The sequence below is a fragment of the Nicotiana tomentosiformis genome, chromosome 8 (assembly GCF_000390325.3).
Source record: "Nicotiana tomentosiformis chromosome 8, ASM39032v3, whole genome shotgun sequence".
NCBI lineage: Eukaryota > Viridiplantae > Streptophyta > Magnoliopsida > Solanales > Solanaceae > Nicotiana > Nicotiana tomentosiformis.
Genome location: NC_090819.1, coordinates 135,632,788 through 135,647,504, shown reverse-complemented (window position 1 = coordinate 135,647,504; position 14,717 = coordinate 135,632,788). Strand labels below are relative to the sequence as shown.

The following is a 14,717-nucleotide window of genomic DNA, read 5'->3' as shown; positions in this document are numbered from 1 at the left end:
AATCTACCTACAAGGTGAAAGGTTCTATGGATCGTTTTAGCCCAACAATTTATTTTTAACCAAAAATTTAATCATTTAAATTTTCGTGAATAAGTATTCATGCGTCGGTTCATCACTTAATCATGATAAATTAGGATAGTTTTACTCAAATCATAAGCATTTATTGGGGATGAATGCTTAATTAACAACAACAACAACAACAACAACAACAACAATAATAACAACCCAGTAAAATTCACTAATGGGGTCTGGGGAGGGTAGTGTGTACGCAGACCTTACCCCTACCCCGAAGGAGTAGAGAAACTGTTTCCGAAAGACCCTCGGCTAAAAAAAATAAAAAGACAAAAGGACAAAAAGGGAGACAATATTAGTATCACAACAACAATCATAAGATAAATAAGAACACCATGAAATCCAGAAGAAAGATGCAAAGCAAAGGGAGACAATATTAGTAAATGTTAGTATCACCACAACAGTCATAAGAAAAATAAGAACACCATGAAATCCAGAAGAAAGATGCAAAGCAAAGGGAGACAATATTAGTAAATATTAGTATCACCACAACAGTCATAAGAAAAATAAGAACACCATGAAATCTAGAAGAAAGATGTAAAGCAAAAACGATAGCTAGTAAATAGGACATGCAATGAAAAGCGAAATAGTAAGCCACAACTTTCCCACTAATTACCTTAGACAAAAATCCTACATGGCTAGTCCCACCATGGTACGAAGTAAGGCACGACTCAACTACCTCCTAACCTACAACCCTAATACTCGACCTCCACATCTTCCTATCAAGTGTCATGTCCTCGAAAATCTGGAGCCTCGCCATATCCTGCCTGATCACTTCTCCCCAATACTTCTTACGCCGCCCTCTACCTCTTCTCGTGCCCTCCGCAACCAGCTGCTCACACCTCCGTACTGGAGTATCTGGGCTTCTCCTCTGAACATGTTTGAACCATCTAAACATCGCTTCCCGCATCTTATCATAAATTGGAGCCACATGCATTTTCTCCCTGAATATCATCATTCCTAATCTTATCTATTCTAGTGTGCCCGCACATCCACCGCAACATATCAACCACATTAGTGTGCAGTGATATTCCTGTACCGTATAACAAACAATCAGAAGAATACGTACCAGAAAAACTTTTAGATATTCCTACTAGCCGACATTAATCTGCACAAAAACCATTTATATGTATTTCTTAACGATAAAATATTGAGGAAGCCATGCAATAATATGTGAATTTATATGAAAAAGAATTTTCTTTATGAAAGATTGATTAGATACTCAATAATTTTATATTGCTGGTTGGTAGAGGAATATCAATTCATTGTTTATTTGGACTATCTTTTTTGTCCCCTCCTTTTATTGAAGATTTTAAGTTATGAAAATTAATGTTTATATTAATTTTTTTTCTCTCTCAGGGGATAAATCTTTTTAAACAATATTTTAACAGGATCGAAAAATTGATGAACCAGAAAAATTGCAAGCACCAGTTATTACCGGAGTCAAACAACGAGTGGCTAGGAAAAAGACAAGTTGTTAAGGAAAAATTACTCTAAGAAACAATAACCGATACATTATATATATATATATATATATATATATATATATATTAATGTATAATATATAAAAATATACATATTTTAAATATAAACAATGTCTATTTTTTATATATTAGCTAGCGGATGTAATTAGTTTTTGGTCTGCCGGTCAAATATGTAACTTGCCCAAGTTTATTCGCCTAATTCTGACGAACGAAACAAGAAAAAGAATCTTGAAAAATACTTATTTAAAGCATAGTCTGAATTTTTTTCTTTTTTTGTAACACAGTTTCTGAATTCTGACTCAATGTTTTCAACATTTACAGACACATACTTTTGTCTTCATGTCTGACACACAATAATAAAAAATGAGAACAGGTAATTAGAATAATTGTACACTAAACAATAATATAAACACTATTAATTTTTATTTTTAAAGTCGAATACAAGATATTGTTAAAATGTGAATACAAGATATTGTCATAAAGGAATTCATGGGAGTAGTAGTGGTTGAGACAAAACAGTATATAGTTGTGTAAGGTAACATAAGTCAACATCATTTTGCTTAATACAAGCAAACAAAATATCATTTCTTCCTCATTTGATGCTCCTTTTGTCTCTCACTCTTTGTTTTTTCTCTCTTTTTTTCATCTCCAAAGAATTCCAAGAACTCAACTTTGGCTCCTAAATTTTCAGTTACCAGTGAGATTTAATCCAAGAACTTTCAAGGGGTTAATGTTAATGTCCTTTTAAGACACTTTCTTGAATTTTTAGAAGGAAGAATGAACACATTTGAGAAGAATGGTTTTGTTTGTTCTAATCACACTTGAGTAAGTATTGGATGAATTGCAGTTCTGTTTTTTTAGTGGTGTACGGTCCAACTTGCGTACAAGTCGACTGGTTAATTAGGATACTGGTTATCTCCTACAGGTATCGAATAACTCTGCACACAAAGAATTGCAGTTATGGTTTTGTTTCATGTTTATGAAGAAGTTTAGAAGCTTTGTTTCAGCTTCAAAAGCTAAATGGTTTCTTTATTTTATTTCCAATTTTCAGGCTATTGAAAACTGATAATTGAGCAAAGTTCATTTGATATGGAGAAGAAGAGATCATCAAGAAATCAACAACAGACAGAGAAAAGTCAGCTTAATTGTATGTGGGGATTGATCAGCAGCCTTTATATTGGTCAAAATCATAGGAAACAGAAGCTGCTTTCAAATGGGAAAACTGCAGCTAAACATGTTATAGGTAAGTGTGGTAACAATTCTTCAATTTCCTAATTCCATTGCTCATTCTTTTCTATCACCAGCTGAGAATGCAGGAATCACGGGTTCGAGCAGTGTAAAAAGCCTCTTGCAGAAATGCAGTCGTACAATAGACTGTTGAGGTCCTGCTCTTCCCCGGACCCGATAGTGCGAGCTTAGTGAACAAGGCTTCTATTTTTCAGTGTAGCTTAACCTCTTATAGCATGTTAGTTACCATTTTTATCGGCTTACTATGTAATGTCTATCATAAAGATTTACTTGTAATTACATTATAAGTGATCTGATTGTGTAAGTACCTTTTACATCGTCTTAAACTTTTCTTAGTGTGATGTGGTCTGTATAATTATGTTAGGATTAGATGTCAACAGTGATATTAATCAATCTTGGAGGTTCTGATCTTTGCTTTTACCCTTCTGCAGGCAAGAATCCAAGAAAGCTTGATGCTTTAACTTACTTCAGTGACCAAATTTATGGCTTTGAGGTAAGTCTCTAGCATAGAATAAGTCACTTTCTAGACTCAGCTCTTATGTCAAAGTTTCTTTGGACACCATTTGGCTATATTGCTCGGACTCTCCGCAATATCGTCGGGTGCGTGCCAGATCTCCAAAAGTAGTGTATTTTTGGAGGATCCGACATGGGTACGGTAGTATTTTGGAGAGTCTGCGCAACATAGCCATTTGGAGAATAGACTCTAGTACATCTTTTTTCTAACTGTCATAGAACATGTGGTGATAGAACTTAGTCAGTTCTATTAGTAATGTTCCTGCAAAAAAATGTAACTTTGGAGTATAGTTTTTGTTTTTTGCATGGATAGGGTTAGGAATTATTCTGATTGGCATCTCCATAGAATTTTATACCTCAAATTCTGAACAGTATATTATCCTAAATTCAGAAAAGATTGCAACTTTTGAGTAAGAGTGATAATTGCAGAGTTGTTTGCCTCAGGATGGAGCTGAAATGGAAGCTTTAGGAGTTCGCACGGGTGATAAAAGGATGAAGAATTTCATTCAAGAAGAAATTTCCGGTAGCATGCAAAAGAACACTCAAATCATAGCTAGAAATGAGCAACATAAAGAAGTAGATTATGGACTATTTGATCATATGATAAGTAAATACAAGCCATCATCAAAGAAGACCCGTACAAATCAATCACCTTTATACGATTGGAAGGATACTGAGACGGGGGATTTTCAGCAGGCTTCTGGTTCAGCAGAAATGTCTATCAATAAGTTAAACTTGGCATCCATATTAGAAGCTATTTGCAGTCAGATTCATGCAAATAATGATCAACTTGATGAGATCAGTTTGCAAGTACTTCAGACGAGTGCCAAAGCATTTATCGATAAGATGTTCATAGACAGGAAGTATATCAGCAAAGGTAGTTTGAGTTATGAGCCTGAACAGTTCTCCGACGCATTAGAGATGTTAAATTCAAATGGAGATTTGTTTCTGAAACTCTTACAAGATCCTAATTCACTTTTAGCAAAGCAAATCAGAAGCTTGCAAAATGTGCAAATGGCAAGAAATTCAGTCAAGTCCCTTATGAGTAATAAAATATCAGATGATCAGAGTAGTGATAATGACATTTGGAAGAGTGAACAGAAGCATCAGCGATCTGGGGACGCATCCAAAGAAAGTTCCAGCCCCCGGCCTTCAAGTAAAATAGTTGTTTTGAAGCCAATTCCTAGAACTGTTCGATGTTCTGAAAATGTTGCCTGCCATTGCTCGTCTATGCAGTCCCATCGAAGCACAAGTAGTAAAGGGGAAAATGTCAAGCGCACGAGCTTTTCTCTCAAGGATATTAAGAGGAAACTGAAGTATGCAATGGGAGAAAAATGTAAAGAGAAGCATTTGAGTTCAGTAGGAAGTACTTTACATAGGCTTCATAGCATTAGCGACAAGCAGATCTTAGGAGTTGATAATGAAGGGGGCAGTTCACGGCTTACTATTACTGGATCCATTAACTCTTCCACTGAATCAAACACCAAGAATGAGGCAGAGAATAAACAAGAATCCATATCAAGTGAAGCAGCAAAAGACTCATTTCTGACTGAAAGAGTGCGTAAAAAGTTGAACGTATCAACCATAAGCTACACCAAGAAGAAGGAACTGGATATATCCATAGAGGCAAAGAGACATCTCTCTCAAAGATTAAATTATGTCAATACTGCAAATGAAGTTGTGATGAGCAGACAACCCACAAGAACATTGGAAAGGATTCTTTCCTCGCCTGAACATGATCGTTTGTTCAGCTATAGTTTAAAACAGGACAGCGAAAGTAATCCTGCACAAATTAGGCACAATGGTAAGTTTTTGTTCCATTTACTTGAGAGTTCTTTGATCTTCTTATGCACATTGTCCTTTAGAATTCTAAGTTTTTAACATTCACCTCCGGCAGATACACGTATAGTGGAATTCCCCCTTGAACCAGCCCTTACTGTTGTTCAAAGTCCTCAAAGAGACAAGCGTCGCTGGCATCTAAATAGCTCAATGGTGGTAAGTACTGCATCCTCTCCCACAAAACATGATTGGAATATCGCAAGAATGTTTTGGTATTACTTGTTTTCTGTTTACTTCTGCCTTTTCACTTAACCTCATAACAATAGAAGGGACTTATACTGTTGCACCAACCTCTTCAGGATTCACCTTCAGAAGTTTGGTCTCCTGGTTCTTCAACGGATGTTTCGTCGTCGAGTCCATCTAGCATTTTCAAACTAAGGGTTGTTGACAACAATATGGACAGAGGAGATTATTCAAGTCCAGTATCAGTCCTGGAACCAGTTTTCGCTGATGATATAGCCAGCCCTTCCGGAAATCAACCATGTAAGTAACACAAATTCACGTATAGCCACTAGACTTTATCCACTACAATAGTAAAGTCAAAAAATTATATATTGTCCAAAATCTTCCTATCTTCTCATTCTATCTTTAGACTGTAGTTTGAAGTAATTCATGAATATTTGCAGCTGACACTGCATTACAACCACGTCGTATCAACTTTGAGGAATGTTCTAACAAGGAATTCCCTGAAAATACCATACTGAATCGCGCTGAACCAGATGCCCTTCGTATTTATATTCAGTCAAGTTTGCAAGCACTTCACTTGAATTGCGAAGAACTATGGTTAAATAGGCCTCTTTCAGAAGAAATGTTCGATGCTACGTTATCTGATGAACTGGAGACATTAGCACTGCAATGCCATTCTGAACCTAAACTTCTGATGGACTACACAGATGAAGTCCTACTAGAAGCATATGATTTTCACTTCAGATTTCCTCCGTGGCTATCGTTCCTTCAACCTAAAATTTGGTTCTTTCCACTGGAAAAAAATCTAGTGGAAAGTTTAATGAAAGAAGTGAAGCAACACCTTGTACCAGTAATGGAACAACTAACACTGAATGACTATGTTGAGAAAGATTTGGCGAAATCTGGTTCATGGCTCGATATCAGAAACGACGCTGAAGATATTCTGACTCAAGTCACAGATGATGTTCTTGAAGAATCAATTATGGATATTGTTGTCCAACTTTATACCTCTTTTTTGTGTAGCTAAATTTTGCTTCTTTTTCCTTTTGTTTGTGATGAGCATTTGTACACCTTAACTAGTATCTGCTTGTTTATTGATACAGACATAAGACATTATATAGAGTTCCTTTAAAAATGTTGAACTGGAGATTATAGTTGATGTAGTTAAAATACCTTTGTCTTGAGATCAAAAGCAAGAACATATTAGAATCCAGGCATTCTACAGTACTTTTGCTTGTTTGGATGGTTGTTACGTGTTGTATTGTATGTTATTGTTACTTTAAATACAATATTTGTTTTGATTGTTAATTTTATTGTATCGTATCGTTAAATCCGTCGTTACGTGACAATGAAAAGTGCCACTTTACGGAATGGCCGATTTGGTGTAGTCGCGTCGTTACCTAATTTTTTTATCATCTTGTCCTTTCTTATTATTAAATAATCATATTTTATCTTTTACCTTACCTTTTTATATAATAATTCAACCTCGTGCTTATTTTTCTTTTATAATATTGTAAGTTTATTCTACATATTGTGGTGTATGACATTATGAAACGACGGCAAATAATACAATATATCCAAATATTATATACATCAATATAATACAATACGATATGACACATTATGAAACGATATATTAAACAAGTTGTTAGGTACAAAAGTTAACAACCATTCAAACAAGCTGATAGGTACAAAGTTTGCTTTATGGATAGTGAAATAAAATTCTTACTGAATGAACAAAGATTCTTAACCAATTCTTTTACTGCCTTTATCATAACTAAAAATCATATTTCAGTGTTAGCTTAATGCCTTAAAAAATTTTGAGGTGAAATTCCAACATTATTAGCTATATTAACATTACATGAAAAGTACAAAAGATGTCTTGTGACATTTTAAAAAGCACTTAAAATAAAAGTAGTGGTCACTATAACCAAACTTAACTGCTGAAAATGGAAAGAAAGGTTGAGTTTGGGACTAAAGTCCTGCTTTTTAATTCTGAAATTTTAGTACATTCGTTAAATATAGTTCTGATGCAATAATTTTTGAATTTTTGTCGAGGAGCGCTTTAACCTCAATGTTGGACTTCCCAAGGTGAATCCATATCTAGTTGGGTCTCAATATAGGTACTAGACACCGGGTAGTAAATCAAAAGAAAAAGTTTTTAATCTCAAGAAATATGTTACCAAAATATTAAAAAGAAATATTAAATTTGTGAAGTAGGACTCTATTAAACTAAATTAGGTTTTTTTTTTTTTTCAAGATGGAGAAATAGATAGAGACCTTTACTTTTGGAGTAGGTTATCTGGAAGTCAAGATCTTCATAAAGGAAGGCCTTAAATTTGTAGCCTTTATTTTTTGATAGCCTCTATTCACATGCAAGTTGACAATTTGTAAATTGACAGCTTTTCACTCTATTGTGATGCAAGTTGGCAATTTGTATAAAGTATCTTCCAAACCTTATTTGGCTAACATTTTCTAAGGAAAAATTGAAAGAATAAAAAAAAATATTTTCACCAACAAAAGGAAATGTTGCATAGTGAAAAAGTTGGTTATTTTTCTGAGATTGTTCAAAAAATAACTTCACTTGTGAGCTTTACAATCATGCATAAACGTACATTGCTTATTTCTAATGCGGAGAAAGGATAAGAATTTGTGGTGGTTAACACAACTCGTAAAAACATTAATTCTATTGCGCCCCCACCAAGCGAAATGTTACATAGTGAAAAGGTTGGTTATTTTCCTAAGATTGTTCAAAAAGTAATTTCGCTTGTGAGCTTTACAATCCCGTATAAACGTACATTGCTAATTTCTAATGCGGAGAAAGGATGAGAATTTATAGTGATTAACAACTCGTAAAAACATAAAACAAATATGTTAAGACGTGTCTAAAAAGAACAAAATGAATATTAAAATTCATATAATTAGTACTAGTTTGTGGTTGATGTATAGTTGTTGTATTGTCTTAGAAAAAAAAATTCCTAAATTATTTTCCAGATATTTTATGGCCAATGCTTTAGTCTTGCAAGCATGGTGCATGTCCAAAATGAATATGTGATTTTAAATCTTGCAAGCATGCTGCATGTCCGAAATGGATATGTGAACAAAATAAATACGTTTCAACTCTAATATTATTTTTAAATATTGCACGCATGCTACATGTCTGAAATTAATATATGATCAAGAAAAGAAAAAAACAAATCCCTTTGCAATCATTGGCCAAAGTTCCTGCTTATAAATGTTGGCTCCTTTCCACTATTTATCCTTTATTGAAAGGTGGAAATAAATAACCTAGGACCCATTTCGCTATATATTTTGACGGTTTGTTTTGAATTTTTTTCAAAAAATAATGTTTGTTCATGGAATATTATTAATTTTTTTTAAAAAAATTAAATTAAATTTTTAAAAACTAGCGTAGGGCATTTTTTAGTAAAAATTTTGCTTCCAATCACAGAACTTTAACTTTAAAAAAAAAATGCATGTTCAAACACACTTTCAACTCTCAATTTTTTTTTTAACACAATTTCAAAAACTCGTTTTTCAAGTTTCAATCAAATTTATGTTCAAACGCTAGCCTAATGTGTTTGTCTCAATTGAGATTTAAACTTGAGACATCATGATTCTCCATTAGCATCATTGATTACTATACTACATCCTTCGATGCAACTTCAATTTTTATTTACAATTGAAATTAAAACAATGAATCAAATTGTTACACAAATACTCCATCAGTCCCAAAATACTTGTCATATTTTTGTTTTCGAGATTCAAACAACATAAATTTTGACTTTTATTTTTATAATTTTTTATTATATTAATATGAAAAAAATATAAATTATAATAGTAATACTTTTCGATAATTTTAAATATTTTAAATATTAAATTTATCTAATCCAATTTGAAAGAAGTATTAGTCAAATTGACTATCCAAAAACAAACTCACAAGAATTTTGGGATGGAAGGAGTAATTTGCAAATAATATTTTGTAATCAAGAATATTTACCCCCAAAAACATAAGTTTGGGTCCATATATATATATATATATATATATATATATGTGTGTGTATTACCTTCCCGCCATCCAAAAACCCTCCCATAAACCCTAGCCTCCATTTCTCTCTATCCTTCTTCCTCCCACCCCACCACCCACCCTCCCCTAGCAATGGAACCTCAAACACAGGCGAAGAAATCAAACCTCGTACTAATCCTAGATTACGGTTCTCAGTACACTCACCTAATCACCCGCCGAATCCGAAGCCTATCAATTTTCTCACTCACCATTAACGGCACCTCTTCGTTAGACTCCATAAAAGAACTCGTCCCAAGTGTCATTATCCTCTCAGGTGGACCCCACAGTGTCCACGCTGACGGCGCACCGTGTTTCCCACCTGGGTTCATCGAATACGTCGAGTCACGTGGGATTCACGTGTTGGGTATATGTTATGGGCTGCAGTTGATTGTTCAGAAACTTGGCGGGGTTGTGAAAATTGGAGAGAAACATGAGTATGGGAGAATGGAAATTGAGGTTGGAAAGAATGTTGTTGGGGGGTTGTTTGGGAATACGGAAATTGGTGATAAACAGGTGGTTTGGATGAGCCACGGTGATGAGGCTGTGAAATTGCCGGAAGGGTTTGAGGTTGTGGCGAGGAGTAGTCAGGGTGCTGTTGCTGCTATTGAGAATCGGGAACGGAGGTTTTATGGGCTGCAGTATCATCCCGAGGTAAAATGTTTATCCAGAGTTCGGGATTTTACTACAACTCATTTGATGATTTATTGGGTTTGAAGTCGATTGTTTGTACTTATTTAGTGAATTGTTAAAATACGTACTTGTTTCAACTAACATATAGACATTGTTGCGAACCTTTAGTACTAGAAAATATCATCAATATACAATCTTTATACTCTATCTGTGTACTATATCACCCACTTTGTGCAAAAAGCCTGCATTGCTTGTCCTGAGGTAAAATGTTTGTGGCTTTGGCTGCTTTTAGTATGTAGGACTATGTTTTCCATGGAAACGTTTTTTATTTGGAAATTTATTTGGATGATAGATTATAAAGATATTTTTTTTAGTATCTTGATGATAGTTTTGAGTACTAAAGGTTTGCTACAATGTCTAAATGGTAGTTAAAACAAGTAATATTGAGTGGGAAATGGATTATTATTGCTTGCTACTTAGGCCGTCTTGCAGCTGAGCTTGCTACTGGACTGTTTCTTTGAGGCGTAAGCTGGATTATATGTTCTCTAGTTCTCTTTTATTTGTTCTGTGATGAATTCTATAAAGCATTCTGTAGGTAAAGATATCATTTCATACCTAGTGGCCTGTCTAATCCAGATTATGTAGGTAAAGGCCCTTTCTAACTCATCAAAATAGGAAAATAATCTTTCAGTGTCAGATTTTATTTGCTTCGCCTCATATTAGAGCTGCTTGTTTCTTGAACATTGAAGCATTCATTTGTTTTTTTTTTAAATTCAAGTTGACGACAGTGACTAGGTGCTAATTGTTGTACCGTAGAATTGTGACTGAGAAAATTATCGGGCTTGCCATTGCTTGTCTTTGATACGGCCTTTAGATTTCCAATGAATGGTCCATAAACATTTTGGACTTATTATGAAGACTGTGTAGCCATAGTTCTCTTGCATCTCTTACACAGCAGTTAAACATATCCCTCATTTTATCTTTATATCATAATTTCTTACTGCTTCATGGTGCATACAACATGATAAAACTACCATATTTTTAGTTTATTTTGCTCTATGGAACAAATTTGGTGAGATAAATTCAACATATGTTTGATCGTTCCTTAATATGCATAATTTGGCTACTGGACTTTACCCTCTCTGCTTGCCATTCTGCTGTGTTTCATATTTTAAGGAGCTGTATCAGTTGGAGAACTACTCAATAGAAGTGTTATAACCAAATCATGAGGTTTAGATGCTGTTTTCGACCCTTTCTTGATATGCATAATTTGGCTATTCGACTCGATCTCCCTCTCTACTTGTCGTTTTGTGTGTTTTCCCCTTTTTAAGGGGCCAAAATGCTTGGATGGGTGCTTTGCATAGATATTTTGCGATTAACATGATAGGAGCTTTGCAGTTTAGGATTGAGGCACAGTTGATTGAGTTTTAGTGACCGATGCGTCAGATTCACTTTATATAACTTGCTAAAGAAACAGATGTTGGGACCTTCAATTAATTTCTGGAGAAAACAGAACTGGGGGAAAGCCTTCTTAACGTAGGGTTAAGGTTTGCGTACACACTAACCTCCCCCAGACCCCACTCGTGGGATTACACTGGGTTTTGTTTTTGTTGTTGTACAGAACTGGGGAAGAGATGGAATGAAGAATACTCATAGGAACGTGCCATGACACTAGTGAACATGAAGAAGTGATGGTTATTTGGTCTTCATTGGTACATAGGATAGGACCCTCATCTTAGATCTTTCTGTTTGTTATTTCTGTCATTACCATATTATTTGGAATATTTATTTCTGACCTGATATGTTTCTAATTGTCTATTTCTGGAATCTTTGAATTTGTACTAGAAAATATTTCATCTGCACTGACCACATGAATGCTGTACAGGTAACTCACTCGACTGAAGGGATGAGAACATTAAGACACTTTCTGTTTGATGTATGTGGCGTTACAGCTGGCTGGAAGATGGAAGATGTTCTGGAGGAAGAAATAAAAGTTATCAAAGGTATGGTTGGACCTGAAGATCACGTGATTTGTGCTTTATCTGGTGGTGTTGATTCCACAGTTGCAGCTAAATTGGTACACAAGGCTATCGGGGACAGGCTTCACTGTGTTTTTGTTGATAATGGTCTATTAAGGCAAGTCTCTTGTCTAGCCATTTCCCTACAAGCTGTCAACTATCGCATCAAATAATAGTACCACCAACTAATTCAAACTAAAAAAATCAGCAAATCTCCTTGCAAAAATCGGTTGGAGTTTTCCGTTAATCCATTAGTACTTGCTTCATATCCTTGACAGTTTGAAATTGGTTTTGCATCATGTTTTTAGGTATAAGGAGAGAGAAAGGGTGATGGAACTCTTTGAGAAGCGCCTTCATTTGCCTGTTACCTGTGTCGATGCTACAGAAGAATTTCTCAGCAAACTAAAAGGCGTAACAGAACCTGAAATGAAGAGGAAAATAATTGGGAAGGAGTTCATCAACATATTTGATCTTTTTGCCCATGATGTGGAGGAAAAAGTAGGGAAAAAACCTAGTTACCTAGTCCAAGGAACCTTGTATCCTGATGTAATAGAGTCTTGTCCTCCACCTGGAAGTGGAAGAACACATTCTCATACAATCAAGAGCCATCATAATGTTGGAGGTCTTCCAAAGGACATGAAGCTGAAGCTCATCGAGCCACTGAAACTTCTATTCAAGGATGAGGTTTCATTTTGTCATCTAAAACCTTTGCATGCATCTCAGCACTATTTTTCCCCTCCCATTCCAAATTGGATTATATGTTGACCTCTCTTGTACTCCACTTACCTCACAGGTTCGTGAATTGGGAAAGATTTTGGATATATCTGATGACTTTCTTAAACGCCACCCGTTCCCTGGGCCCGGACTCGCTGTGCGAATTCCAGGTGATGTCACAGCAGGGAATTCCTTGGATATTCTTCGTCAGGTATTGAGTTCTCCAGTATTTAGTATCAAATTTCTCAATCCTTTCAGTTTTGGTTCCTTGTCTAAAGAATTTTGTTGTTTAGGTTGATGAGATCTTCATTCAATCAATCAGAGATGCTAAAATCTATGATGAAATATGGCAAGCTTTTGCTGTCTTCTTACCGGTGAAAACTGTTGGAGTACAAGGAGACCAAAGAACACATTCCCACGCTGTTGCACTTAGAGCAGTCACAAGTCAAGATGGAATGACTGCAGACTGGTACTTATTTGTTCCCACATATTTTTGGTTTTCTATAATTTGCTAGTTACATGCCCATTTTTCATTGCTCATATTTTCCATGTTGGTTACTTATAAGTACAAGTTTTAAGCTTAGACATCATTGACCTACAAGTTTTTGCTGTTTTGTTTTTGCACTTCAATGGATATCAAGGATGTATGACGTGTTTCAAACACTTGTCCTTTCTCTTTGCTTGCAATGCCGGCTGTTTGCCTTTAGTTAGAAAACAAGTAGAGTGCCGTTTGCTCCACATTTCAGAACAAGTAAAAATCCACATTAGTGACTTGGACAAAAAGGAAAAAAGTGGCTTAGACAAATCTTGTTTGTCGATGATCTCAGATATCAATCGTGTATTGATGCATACCAAGCAAACACTGGTTATAGTCCAAATAATCCTATACCATGACATATCTGAAATAGTAGTAATTGGCGAAATAAAAAGACAGACTTATACAAACCATCGAAGCAATTCCATCTTCTACGGTCAACAATGAAAACCTTTTGTATTGTATCTTGGGACTTCTCTGCTTGTGAAAGAGTCAATAGAATACCCCACTCTGTATGCCTGTTATATTTATATGCTGTGCTAAATCTGTTTCTTTTTTTGAAATTGTAATTTCTTTATAGGTACTACTTTGATTTCAAGTTCCTTGACGACGTATCAAGAAAGATCTGCAATAGTGTTCGTGGTGTAAATCGAGTTCTGCTGGATATTACATCAAAGCCTCCATCAACAATCGAATGGGAATAATTTGTTATAAAGAATGCTATATTTGGTGACCAAAGTAGGATTCTTTTGTGATTTTTGGTGCATAACAAAAAGGAAGAAAATCACAATAGAAATTTAGGTCCTTTTGTTATGTGGTAGAACTGGTTCTTGGGTAATTATGTGCAATGCTCTCAACAATTTTGTATGTTTATGGGTATGATGATACCAAATTTTACTCAGATCTTGGTAGTACATTTTTCTTATCTAAGTATAGTAACATGTGGCCAGGCATCAAAAGCCTATTCCACTCACCTTCCTTTTCCCCTGAAAGATACTGAAACAGATCATTAGTATTGATATCAGAGTTATTTAGGCATCATAGTAATCAAGATATGAATCTGATTGTTAATTTAACATGCGACATAACTTAGAGTTAGAGATTTATATTAAATAACAACCCATGGCCAAATAGCAAATGGATTATCGTTATCATTGATATGCTGCATATTTTCAAGTTATGAACATGATATTAATGGTTTAGTGGCCTCTAGGCGAATCCCACATCGACAATACGTTGAAGAGATGCTGGGTATATAAGTAAACAAGTTTTAGACTCTAATAACGCGTTTTAAAGTCATGCGGGCTTGAGCCTAAAGCGGACAATAACAGTAGTGGGCTGGCTGAGCAGTTGCCGGTTTCCTATTTTAACAAGTCCAACTTCAATTGGAAAAGCTGTAACCATCCCTTTCC

At 35.1% G+C, this 14,717-nt stretch overlaps 2 protein-coding genes across 5 annotated transcripts; both read left to right on the top strand.

The window, feature by feature from the left end:
- Positions 1-2,106: 2,106 nt before the first annotated feature.
- LOC104095613 (uncharacterized) lies at positions 2,107-6,650 on the top strand. 4 transcript variants are annotated; one of them, XM_018770569.3, is made up of 7 exons: positions 2,107-2,381; positions 2,608-2,799; positions 3,236-3,297; positions 3,747-5,121; positions 5,215-5,312; positions 5,456-5,639; positions 5,783-6,650. In XM_018770569.3, exons 2-7 carry the CDS (start codon positions 2,646-2,648, stop codon positions 6,367-6,369), a joined length of 2,460 nt encoding a protein of 819 aa, XP_018626085.1. In that variant the 5' UTR covers positions 2,107-2,381; positions 2,608-2,645; the 3' UTR covers positions 6,370-6,650. The 4 variants fall into 4 exon arrangements, with proteins under 4 accessions (XP_018626085.1, XP_018626084.1, XP_070038930.1 ...); XM_018770568.3 differs by having other exon boundaries at positions 2,107-2,481; XM_070182829.1 differs by having other exon boundaries at positions 2,108-2,381; positions 3,762-5,121.
- Positions 6,651-9,409: 2,759 nt separating this feature from the next.
- LOC104095614 (uncharacterized) lies at positions 9,410-14,208 on the top strand. Its single transcript, XM_009601769.3, has 6 exons — positions 9,410-10,059; positions 11,924-12,174; positions 12,365-12,740; positions 12,850-12,981; positions 13,064-13,239; positions 13,886-14,208. Exons 1-6 carry the CDS (start codon positions 9,502-9,504, stop codon positions 14,007-14,009), a joined length of 1,617 nt encoding a protein of 538 aa, XP_009600064.1. The 5' UTR covers positions 9,410-9,501; the 3' UTR covers positions 14,010-14,208.
- Positions 14,209-14,717: the final 509 nt, after the last annotated feature.